This window comes from Poecilia reticulata, chromosome 6, assembly GCF_904066995.2.
Source record: "Poecilia reticulata chromosome 6, P_reticulata-male-v2, whole genome shotgun sequence".
NCBI lineage: Eukaryota > Metazoa > Chordata > Actinopteri > Cyprinodontiformes > Poeciliidae > Poecilia > Poecilia reticulata.
Genome location: NC_088835.1, coordinates 28,021,726 through 28,033,877, shown reverse-complemented (window position 1 = coordinate 28,033,877; position 12,152 = coordinate 28,021,726). Strand labels below are relative to the sequence as shown.

Here is a 12,152-nt window from a genome sequence, read left to right as displayed (position 1 = left end):
AAGGACTCAGCAGAGGGCTGCGACCTAATAAATCAGCTGGACGCAGCACTCCGTCTCCAAAGCCGAACCATGGTTTCGTGCACACCGAGCTTAAATGCAGCGGCTCCATTTCCCTCCTGTAGTGCCAGATCGACAGCCCTCAACTTAAAAGCTGCATGATATGAGTCTGAAAACATTTCTCTGTCGTGCCTGCTGCTAGCATGTGCTTGCTCTAAATGAAAATTAGCCGTTCTTCTTTGATTTACAATTTTGACTTCTAATGATTCACTTCCTGCTAGAGAGCCCCCTGGTGGTTGAAGAAAAATCCACAGAAAAGCCACAGCGGGCTACAATCCGCATGGTTCAAAGTTTAGGAAAAAAGTAGCAGCTTATAGTCCGGAAAATACGGTACCATAGTGAAATTGAATAATTTCCACGGCACACCTGACGATCACTCACGGCACACTAGTGTGCCGCGGAACAGTGGTTGAAAAACACTGGTCTAACATGACAAAATGTAGTTACTGTCTGCGTGTTCTATGACTTTGTATTTTTATGTTATTTTGATGCAAAGCCCTTTGAAATGCCTTGTTGCTGAAATGTGCTGCTATACAAATAAACCTGACTGACTGAACTAGATTGATTAAGTTAACTTTCTCTGCCCAGACACAACATCTTATTAGAACAGTTCTTACGAACAATAAGGAATCTGATGGTCAGTGAGTTGTGGGTTTGATGAGCAAAGAAGCCAAACTAAAAAGGTGTCAGCAGCTGCTGGGATGAAGCGTCTGGGAGAGGATTCCTCTCAGACAGTCGCAAACTTCAGGCATCCAGAACTACGGTTCTGATCTAAAGGAAGATAGAGTGGAAACCACTTCATCACTGTGATCAGACACACAGTCTTTTCTTGAGGAAGCTAAAACTATGCAGGAGCTCATTTAAGTTTGGTGCAAGCTTACTGAAATACTGAAAGTATAGCAACTCATCTATATGAAAATATTGAGGTTGATCAACTGTAGAACTTGTTCTAAGTCTAAGGCACTAGTGTGCCGCGGAACAGTGGTTGAAAAACACTGGTATAAATCACATGAGACAAACATACCGTTTCTTACAAACTCCTCTCAAGTTGCTTTTTTGGAGTGGCTCCTTTTCGCTGTCGTTGCCACGTTCTGTTCCTCCTCACCTTCCTTCGAAACAGCTTCAGCGTAGCTGTCACTGGTAAAACTACGTGGGGTCCCAGGAACACCGTTACTAATATTTTCAAAGCCTCGAGGGTCGTTCTCACTTTCAGAACGAAGCAGACCGAGGACTCTTCTGTTTCTCCGCGATTGTCTCATTCTCACAGTAATCTGTAAACAGATTTGAGTCCAAGTTAATCTGATGATTATTTGTGTGACTGAGCATGCACAAAGGGGGGAGATGAGGTCACAACACATCATATTGAAGAGGGTTAGGATAGGATGGCACGTTTCTCACCTGAAGTTAGAAAGACACACCTCACAGAAAGGCAAAACTGGTTTATGAAAACAACTGAACCTCAGGAGCAACTTTTAAACACTGATAATTATTATATTGAGGTAAGAAAAAATACTAAAGTGTTGTCTCTAGTAATATATTTAGAGTGACATTTATAGTACAATGAAGTTGGAAATGGAAATGCCCTCTGTAACTTTAGGGAGCTCCTGCACTTTCAGACACGCCCCCTTCAGCATGGCATCACAACAATGCTTCTCCACTCCATGATGCCATTCACAACCATCCTTAGGAGGGTTCGCCTGAGAAGTGGACGGGGCCAACTTGTATACCTCTCTTTCGTGTTGTAGTGTTTACATTTTGTTCAATTTGATTGTGCATTATTCTTCCTGATGCGAGTGGACGAAAATACACTGCGGATGCATCTAGCTTCGTGTGGACTATAGGCCTGGACTTTCACAAGACAATGAAAATTCAAATTGAATTAAAAATACTTTGCTGATCCCAAAGGAAGATCAAATAATGCAGCAATGCGCAAATACTTCAAAGCATAGGGCTTATTTAAAGCTTATTCAGATCCAGAGTAGTTCATTTTCTAACCTGCAGTGCTAGATTTGCCTTAACATTTGTTCAACACAATATACACAAAGTAGACACACGTTTTACCAAACGTTAAAGCAATTTAAGACAACAATGCTATAGAACCTAATAAAATCAAGCAGAACTTTCACCTTTTTGGTCGATCGCGGTGAACAGTAAGCAGTTCTGTTCAGTAACTGAACAGAAGTTCAGTTAGTTCAGCAGTTCAGTAAGCAGCAACTGCTCAGCTCCAGCAGAAATAAACACAGGTTGTCTTATGAAAACGTGCTGCTCAGCAAGAGTGCTGCTGATTGGTTATGATGGTCACGTGCAGCCTTAGCCAATCAGAGTTTGTTGACGCTCGGGTTCCAATATATTATATTATATTATATTATATTATATTATATTATATTATATTATATTATATTATATTATATTATATTATATTATATTATATTATATTATATTATATTATATTAGATATATTATTATATTTACCTTATTATATTATCCTTATATTATGTCTATGCCAAAGCCCGCGAATTCTTCATTTATTTTTTTAAATGGCGGAAAGCCAATAATTTTATATGTCCCGCCACCTACTAGATGACTGTATAACCTCACAGCCTCAGAACTAAAAAACCTTTTTAAGATAAAAGTTAAATTTAATAACTGCATCAATTGAATAATGATACTGAAAATTTAAAACAATTGATAACATTCATTAAAATGTAATTTTAAAAATCACATAAGTAAATAGTGTACATAATGAAAAATATATATATTTGTTCATGTTATGAAAGAATACTTTCCTAATAAAATAATTCTCAGATAAATGTTCAAATTTTTCATTCAATTTAACTGTTAAAACCAATTTGTGGTTCAGCTATGATAAATTATTTGGCTATTACTCTAAAAGGACCATCTTTAACTATAAATGACGTGACTTTACAGAAAATTTAATAAGAAGTTAATGACAAACTCCTCAATATTCTGTCTTTCTATCCTGAGAAGAAAACATTTATTAAAAAATAATATATCTCTTTAAAGAAAATCAGAATCAAATATCTTCTTTCCACTCCATTAAAAAGTAAAATAAATTAATGTCACAATTATGTATGTTTAACCTTATTAGAACTTTTTTCAAAAGAAAATAAAAATAAATACCAACTCTAGTGTGCTTTGAGACAACATTTCTATTGCAAGTTACATGTTTTTGTAAGGATTTTCAAAATTGGTTCTTGTATAAGAAATCTTTTCCACTTCAGCGTTTTGATAAAGGTTGGTCTTCAGTGAAATGACTGTAGCAACAATTTAATCTTTCTGGCTATTTTCCCTCACAAGTGCCAGTTTTAAAAAATATGCAAGATTTAAAAGTAAAATAACTTTATTTTACAGAGCACTTGATAAACGTTGCTTCAACACAAGAGTGCAGCAGACCGCAGCAGAATTTGTATTTTTTCAAATACAAATATTTGAAAAAAATCAATTAAGGTTTGAAATTCACTCTTACCTTGGTAATATTTTCTGTTTATTTCCCCCCCATTGTTTGTTTTGTATTTTAATAGACTGCTATTATTTAGGTAATTTTCTTTTTTGTGGAGAATGCCTAATCTTTAATAAAGATAAAAATAAACAGGAGAAGGTAGCAGCTCCCCCCGCTGGATGAAATACGTACAGCACCTGGTATTTCCATCCGGTTTCTCGTGCGCGCTCCCGCTGAAGACCCTGCTGTGGCGGGAAAATCGATAGCGCTGAAGCTAGATACGTTGCTGACCAAGTTTATGTTAGTTTACTTCGTTTTTTTGCTCATAAACATCAACCTGAAGAGATTATAAAGACCCGTTTAATTTAATGTTATAATTCAGCTCCTTAGTAAACTCTTAACTCGACGTTAGACTATTTTTTGTTGACGCTTAGCATTAGCATTAGCATTTTTTCTTTAACGTTTGTTTTCTTTTTTTAACAGTCAGAGGTTTTCAAAAATGGCAGCAAGAAAACAGATGAAGAAAAAGATACTAGAAGAGAAAACAGAGAAAAATGTTTATGATTTTCCTGCAGTAGATGATAAAAAGGAGCTCAGTGGCTCAGAGGATGACGTCAGGGAAGGTAAGGTAGCCGATTTCTGAAGATGGCGTCGTTTTTCACAGCTCTGAAAATTTACCAGCGTGTAAGATCAAAATGGGAGAAAATTAAACTAATGTGAATTTTTAACCCTTTTTTGTTCCAAGATGAAACTCCAATTGTGGACAAGCTATCAAAGAAAAGGCCTGCACCTGATTTTGATGAGGGAACAGCATGTGCCATGGGGTATATACATCTTTCACATTATTCTTCTTCACATATCAACTTTAGGTATTTAAAAATGATTGGTATCACATTGTATTGCTTTAAAAACAGTGTGAAGTGACAATATCAATACATTATGACACACATTATCAAGACAAAAAATATTTAATATTATTAGTTTCTGTAAAAATAAAAACTAATTAGATTAAATTCAATTGAGTTCCCAGCATTTATGCTGAATAATTGTACATGCTGAGTGTTTTCACTGGTTTATTTAACTGTCCCCCCCTCCTTTTCACTTATTTAGAAATGAGGTCCAGTCTATGTTGGAGAAATTTGGAGGTAAGCAGTTGGATTTTTGGTAATTTCTTGTTTACATTGATTAGATACCATCCATCCATCCATTTTCTTTCACCCTTGTCCCTGAGTGGGGTCGGGAGGGTTGCTGGTGCCCATCTCCAGCTAACGTTCCGGGCGAGAGGCGGGGTACACCCTGGACAGGTCGCCAGTCTGTCACAGGGCAACACAGAGACACACAGGACACACAACCATGCACACACACACTCACTCTTAGGGACAATTTTAGAGAGGTTTTTGGACTGTGGGAGGAAACCGGAGTACCCGGAGAAAACCCACGCATGCACAGGGAGAACATGCAAACTCCATGCAGAAAGACCCCAGGCCGGGAATCGAACCCAGAGCCTTCTTGCTGCAAGGCAACAGCTCTACCAACTGTGCCACTGTGCAGCCTAATAGATTTAGATACCCAAAAGGGAAAATTGCAAAGAAAATACACCGAAATAATATTTGTATTTTTATTACAATTATATTAAGTCCTGGTTCATGTTTATGACACCTGACTAAACAGATCCAGGAATTAGGATTTTTTTTATTTGTAAGTTACTTTAATTTTTTTAAAGGTTTTGGCCTCAGAAAGATAATCACAAACATGTAGGAATTATTTTCTGTTATACATACATGTGAAGAAGCAACAAGAGAGTTGAAAGGTGCTGGTTTCTACATCTACAAATGAAGACACCATCACTGATTAATTAAAAGTCAGAGGAGCAGGGTACTGTGTAAATGCATTAAAGATAATAATAACATTAATTTTCCTTGACCACTTTTAGTTTTAAACCAGGCCTTTCGAATAAGTAAGGTTCAGGCTGATTGAATCCTTTTCAGTTTCTAATAGCGGGGTGTTTAGCTGTTTCCTTACTGCTTACTAAACTGGAGGGTTGTTGTTGGGAATGGAAATCCCGATCGATGAATCATAATTTGTATTGACACACGGAGCATAAAATCAGCCAAGAAAAGCATTCAGACTTTACTTATTTTATTCACTTTCAGCGCTGAAAGGAGACGCTTTTACCATTACATCCGAGAAGAGTTTCTAAAAAAGTCTGTAGCGTCTGAGGAGAAAGAGGAGGGCAGCTGATTATATGGACTGAAGACACTCCCTGAAATCACACCATGTCTCTGTGGCCTGGGAAAACGTTTTTTTTTTTCGTGAGAAATGGACCTTAGTGTCTAACAGAATCAAACATGTAACTTTTTACTATGGGCCTTTGTCTACCAGCGTATGACTCTTTCTCGACCTTGGTAAAGCGTCTCAACATTGTCCAGGTATCCGTCTGAGTATTTTGCTTAAAAATACTCAGGTTCATTTACTTAAATGGGTCACAGAGAACAAACAACTGAGGCTGTGTTGTAAAATCTATATATATATATATTTTTTTGCCTTGTCATATGCCTTTTTTTGTCTTAATCAAGTTTAACTTCTGTTGTAGAATGGAGCTGTAGCTTTGTTGGTGCATTATGGCTTAGCTTAGATAGAAACACTCTGAATAAAAATGCTTCTCTGTCTTTTTCTTTACTTGTAGCTGATATCAGTAAAGTGATGCAGGCCAAGAAGAAACGCCTGGAATGTCTGACAAAAAACTACATGAAGGGAAGCCAGCACAAGCTGGAGCAGCTGTGGACCAACTACCATGGACAGAGGTTCTTCTTTCTGTAACTTTAAGAAAACTCAGAGAAGAACTGCTGAAGCACCAAATGCTTCGCATTGAGTAGTTCTCCAGACCTCCTGATAGACCTTTAAAATATGTTCTGGTTTTTTTTCTCCTGTTAGATGATCTCACAATGATTTAATAACATTCAGCTCCAGGCTCTGATGTGTCTTTTTTTCCATTTTGGATTCATACTTTGAGATTAGAAGACTTTATTGGCCCAAATAATTCATACATCAGCAACTGTAGAACAAAATATTCATTGGAAACTAACCAGCTGCAAAAAACTTTACGAAAAAACAGCAAAAACCCAAACAAAAACACAAAGGGATTATAGAAAGACTGGAGAACTCTACAAGAAATAGAAAGAAAATATGAACTGAATCAGGAATTTACTTTACAGCTAAACTATAAAAATGTTAAAGCAGTGAAAACATGGATTTATATTAGAGTTAGAATAGCAGGTGTGCTTTTTTTTCCAGATTTATCTTTGGGCTGCAACTAGCGATTATTTTACTAATCAATTATTCTATTGATTATCCTGTTGATTAATCAGATGAAAATAATTAGCACATTCTGCAGCTTTGTCATTAAGCTACTTTTTTAGATAAACACATCAAAAGATAAAAATAAACTATTAAATTCTTTTCAATATTTTATTAACTAAAATGCAGTAACGTATCATTCCTTTAGTTTATGTTTGATCACTTTTAGCAAACTTTTAGCTAAAAAATACTTCTAGCATCAAAATCTGAACTTTCTGTTTGACCTAACATTAATACAGTGTAGGGCTGATCTATTGATTATGTTTTGGATCAATTGATTAATAATTGGATACCAAAAAGTAAATGTTTTTGTACAGTTTTGGCTTAATTATTGTTCTGAGTATGTTGTTCTTTCTGCAAACTGCCTTTTTAAGTCTCTATTCTCCAGTTAATGATTAATTGGCTACTAAATTAGATTATTTCAATAATCAATTAATCACCATTAATCTGATTAATCGTTTCAGCCCTAGTTAGTTTTGATGAGTTGATGTGGATCAGGTGACCTGTAGTTTTCGCTCTGAAAATGTTTTTTCCAGAGAATTATCTTTTTGAGTCTCTGTGCTCCAATTAACAATTAATTGATTACTAATTTAGTTGATAATTATCTCAATAATTGATTAATCACAATTAATTGTTTCAACCCAACTTTATAAGCTTTATTACATTGTATTTTCTGTAAAGGAAGAAGATGACCCAGCAGTACCATCAGCAGGTTTCTTCTGCGCTGCAGCAGTGGGAGGTTGAAGCTCAGCGAGCCGAGGAGCAGGAGGAGAAGCTCAATGTCAGTTTATCTACATTATGCCGCACTACAGGCTGCAAAAACACAATGTGACCAGTGTTTACATTGACTTTTTTCATTGCAAGAAGGATGGTATGACGGTTGTTTTCTGGTAGCTTCCATGATCTGTGAACATTTTGCTGAAGTTCTGTTTACTGACTGCACAGAGATTTTAAAAAGTCCCACATTCAATTCACAGCAAATAACAAAGATGGTTTGATTCTACAAAAACACGATGCTGACGGTTTTGCTTTGTGTTCACAGAATTTGTTTCGGCAGCAGCTGAAAGTCCTGCAGCAGGCCCGAGTCGTGCAGAACCAGAAGCTGAAAGCTGTCAGAGAGCTGTATGAGCAGTTCATGAAGGTGAGCCAATCAATAGCAATTCCTAACTCCATCCATCCATTTTCTTACACCCTTGTCCCTCAGTGAGGTTGGGAGGTGCTGGTGCCCATCTCCAGCTAACGTACCGGGCGAGAGGCGGGGTCACCCTGGACAGGTCGCCAGTCTGTCGCAGGGCAACACAGAGACACACAGGACACACAACCATGCACACATACACTCACACCTAGGGGCAATTTGGAGAGGCCAATTAACCTGACAATCATGTTTTTGGACTGTGGGAGGAAACCGGAGTACCCGGAGAAAACCCACCATGCACAGGGAGAACATGCAAACTCCATGCAGAAGGACTGGGGCCAGGAATCGAACCCAGAACCTTCTTGCTGCAAGGCAACAGCTCTACCAACTGCGCCACTGTGCAGCCCCAATTCCTAACTCAGTGATGGCATCTTTGATGCTGCATGAGACTGGTTTTTAACTTTGTCTTGAATTATTACATTCAACTGTGCCGTCTTCTAGAGAGGTCAGCTTAAGAGTGACTAGGACAGCAAGTTATTAATTAGGCAATTATGACAATTAATCATGTAAAAATTTGGCATATTTTGCCATTTTCTGTAAAATATTGGAGATACATTTAAAGATTCAAACAAATAATTAAATTAATTTTTTAAAAAGCTATTTTGTTGCCTAAAATGCAATAACTCAGCATTTGTTTAGTGAACATTTTATTTTTGTAGCATCTGCAGCTAAAAAAATACTTATAACATTAAAATGTGAAAAGCTCAGCTCTTTCTGCTTGACTTAACATCAATGCAGTTTACAGCTGATTTTTTTAAAATTATTTTTCAGAATAACCAATAAATAACTGAATAGAAAAAGGTGCTTAATATGAGATTTTTTTTCACAGAATTTGAACTGTGTACTAAAGTACTAAATTACTTGATGGCTACTTCAATAATCATCATAATTTATAAATTTGTTAATTTGGTTGCTTCAGCCTAAAAAAAATGTCATACCCAAAATTAATTAATTATATTTCAGGAAGTACCAGGTAAGTGTGGGAATGTGGTGTTGGAGTATTTCACATGGTCCCCAGAAGACAAGAAAGACAAAAACAGTCAGAAACAACAACATTTAAGTTACTGATATTGAATATACAGCAGGCTGTTGACTTATGGACGGTAGTTTAATATATTGTCATTGTGTGACAGAACTGAACCTGCAGTTGCAGAAAGAAAATATTCTGTGACTTATTGAGAAAATATTTGTATTTTAGTCGTGACATCAAGTTTATGTGAAACAATAACCTGACGTTTTGCTGTTTGCCTCCAGAACATGGAGGACATGGAGAAAAACCACGAGATGTTCCTGCAAGGAACGCAGCAGGAACTGAGGAAGGAGATGGCCACCCTGCAGAAGAAGATTCTCATGGACACGGTGAGATTTAGGCTGCATTCATACTCAGTCTGTTTTAATCAAACTCCAGTTTGTTTGTCTAGAAAGAGCATTTTGTTTTGTGGAGGTGTGAATACGCAACCAAACTGTGATGCGGATTAAAAAAGGGAATCCTGGTCCGTCTACAAACCTCGACCTCGGTTCAGTTGAAGTGAACTCTGGGGCGGTTTGAATGCCTATGTGAACGCCAAGCAGAGTGGAAACTGCTCCAAAAGCAGGCTTCAGACTATAGCACAGAGCATTCTGGGTAAATATAACCAAAACAAACGCAAGAGTCTAGCGGGAGAAATGACTTGTGGAGAAATCCTACAATCACTAAAATCTGACATCACTCTATTTTTGTTTACATTTACTGAAGAAGGTTAGTTGCGCTCAGTGTGTTTTTTAGATGTTCTTGTATCGTTTCCTTCAGTGGTTCATGGAGCAGCGCCCCCACAGGTGAGGAGGGAAACAGATTTTTCAAAGTAAATGTAACAAATGTTGCAACTTTTGTCCCCAATCAGGTGATAACACACTACAATTTTATATGCGCAAATATACTGGGCAAAATATTGCAACTTCTGGCACCTGTGACCAGGTAACAAGTCCAGAACAACTTGGATGCATTTCTAAGTTCCTCAGGATTTCTTGGTTTGGCCTCAGAAATGGCATATTCGATCGATGTCTCTAGGATTAGATCTTAATCCAATGTCATTGAATTAAGATCCACGGTTTGGGCTGACCACTTCTTAACTTTCATCTTGTAGGTCCGGAGCCAAGGTGCTGATTACTTACCTGCTTGTTTGGGTTATCATCAGGTTCAAACTTTAATTTTAAGGTCATTTTCTTTTCCAGCACAAAGCAAAATGGCCGTCTGGTAGATAATCTCTACCAAAAACAGTTGTTGTTATCAGTGTGGACTGTTTTATTATTTTTTCCTTTTTGTCTGTGTTGGGAGTTGTAAATCAAATAAAATGCTTTCTCCGCTCGGGTTCTGACGCCATATTGTCATGTGTTTCCACAGCAACAGCAGGAGATGGCCACAGTCCGCAAGTCACTGCAGTCCATGCTCTTCTAACCTGCCGTTACCATGGCGACCGTTCCAGTGTTTGAGTTCGTTGTTCCTTAATGCAGTAACATTTCGGTTTCTAAACCACCTCAATGTTTATTTTAATAATTTCAGATTTTTAAAAGATGATGCAGTTTGTTTCAGCCCCTCTCACTGTGCTTTGTTTTTATCGCCAGCAGGTGGCGCTGTGTTAATATATGAAGTCATTTTGTAAAGATGAGCTCTGTTGAGTGCCTGTTAAATGTCACAATAAAAATGTAATGTTTAAGTGTTTTGGTTGCTTTTGTTTTTAATAGTATTTAACTTGTCACCCAAGTAAAAAAATATACATATTTTTAGCTATTTGAGACCCAGAAGTGTCTGAAAAGTCCCAACAGGGAGAGGCTCACTCAGGTCGGCCATTTTGTAAGGAACGGCCTTGTCAGTCAGACACAACAGACCAACTTCAGCTTAGTGAACCCACCTGTGTGGAATCATGTCATATAGAGGTTGGGTGCTGTTCAATATTTTATAGTTTTATCTTTGACATTTTACATTAAATATGATTTATTCATTGATTTTCTTTACAGTGGAGAAAATGCTAAAATTGACAATTCTTGCAATACTTTCAATTTTGGATAAATGTCTCAGGTTATGCATCTGGATGTGACGGTTTCCCTCCCTTCTTCTTGCTAAGTTGTTCCAGCTCTGTCAGGTTTCATGGGGATCAGCTGTGAACAGGTCTGGGCTTTGACTAGGCCACTCCAAAACATACACTTTGTTGTCTTTAAACAATTTCTGTGTAGCTTAAGCTTTAGGAAGTGAAATATTTACTCCAGCCATTTTACCTTCTATCTTTACAGCCTGCTGCAGAGAAGCATCTCCACAGAATGATGCTGCCACTACCATGCTTCACAGTGGGGATGGTGTTTGGTGTCTTTCAAACATATAGAATCTTTAATGGCCAAAACACTCAGTTTTTGCCTCATCAGAACAAATAACTTGATTAGGACTTAGCTAAACTCCAGGGGTTGAGTTTTTATTTATCCATCCCCTGACTTATACTTTTCAATAAAAGTTTTTTTTGACCTGCTGAAGACTGTTCTTCAGTCTTCATGCTTCCAGACACAAGTGTCTTTGTACTGCAAACACTTGATAAGGTGATCACCGTTCCACTCATTGTGAGATTACTGGCACCAGTTGGCTGGACCTTTGTTAAATTAGGTCAGTCATTTTAAAGAGGGTGAATATTGTATGCAATCACTTATTTTATGTTAAATATGTCTATCAGTTGTCACTATTTTATAGCAACCAGGCTCCATTTGACATTTAAGATTCTTTTGTAATTTTTTCTTTTGCCAAAAAAAACAATTTTTGTTGATCAAAACTGGTTGTTTTGAGTCTTATGCTGAAAGTTCAGCATATCATTCAGAATTTAAGCTCCACAATTCTTCAACAAAAGCACATTCATGTTGTCTGGTGTAAAAAAAAAAGAGTTATAAATTAGATTATTTTGTGTAAGAGCTGAAAATGAATCAAGGACATTAAATACAAAAAATAGATAAAATGCAGTTGGCTTTCATACCAAACGGAAATTATTTCTGTCTTAAACTTTTGAGAAAAAAATAATTGTTTCAGGTTATGCATCTCCTTTGTTTCAGTCTGAATTCGGTGAGAAC

The 12,152-nt window shown here is 37.1% G+C and overlaps 1 protein-coding gene across 1 annotated transcript; it reads left to right on the top strand.

Annotated features, from left to right (window-relative positions):
- Nucleotides 1–3,601: 3,601 nt before the first annotated feature.
- Nucleotides 3,602–10,762, top strand: sycp3 (synaptonemal complex protein 3). Its single transcript, XM_008412603.2, has 9 exons — nt 3,602–3,817; nt 4,001–4,140; nt 4,263–4,341; nt 4,628–4,662; nt 6,204–6,321; nt 7,556–7,655; nt 7,917–8,015; nt 9,324–9,428; nt 10,450–10,762. Exons 2-9 carry the CDS (start codon nt 4,017–4,019, stop codon nt 10,501–10,503), a joined length of 714 nt encoding a protein of 237 aa, XP_008410825.1. The 5' UTR covers nt 3,602–3,817; nt 4,001–4,016; the 3' UTR covers nt 10,504–10,762.
- The last annotated feature ends 1,390 nt before the right edge of the window (nt 10,763–12,152 follow it).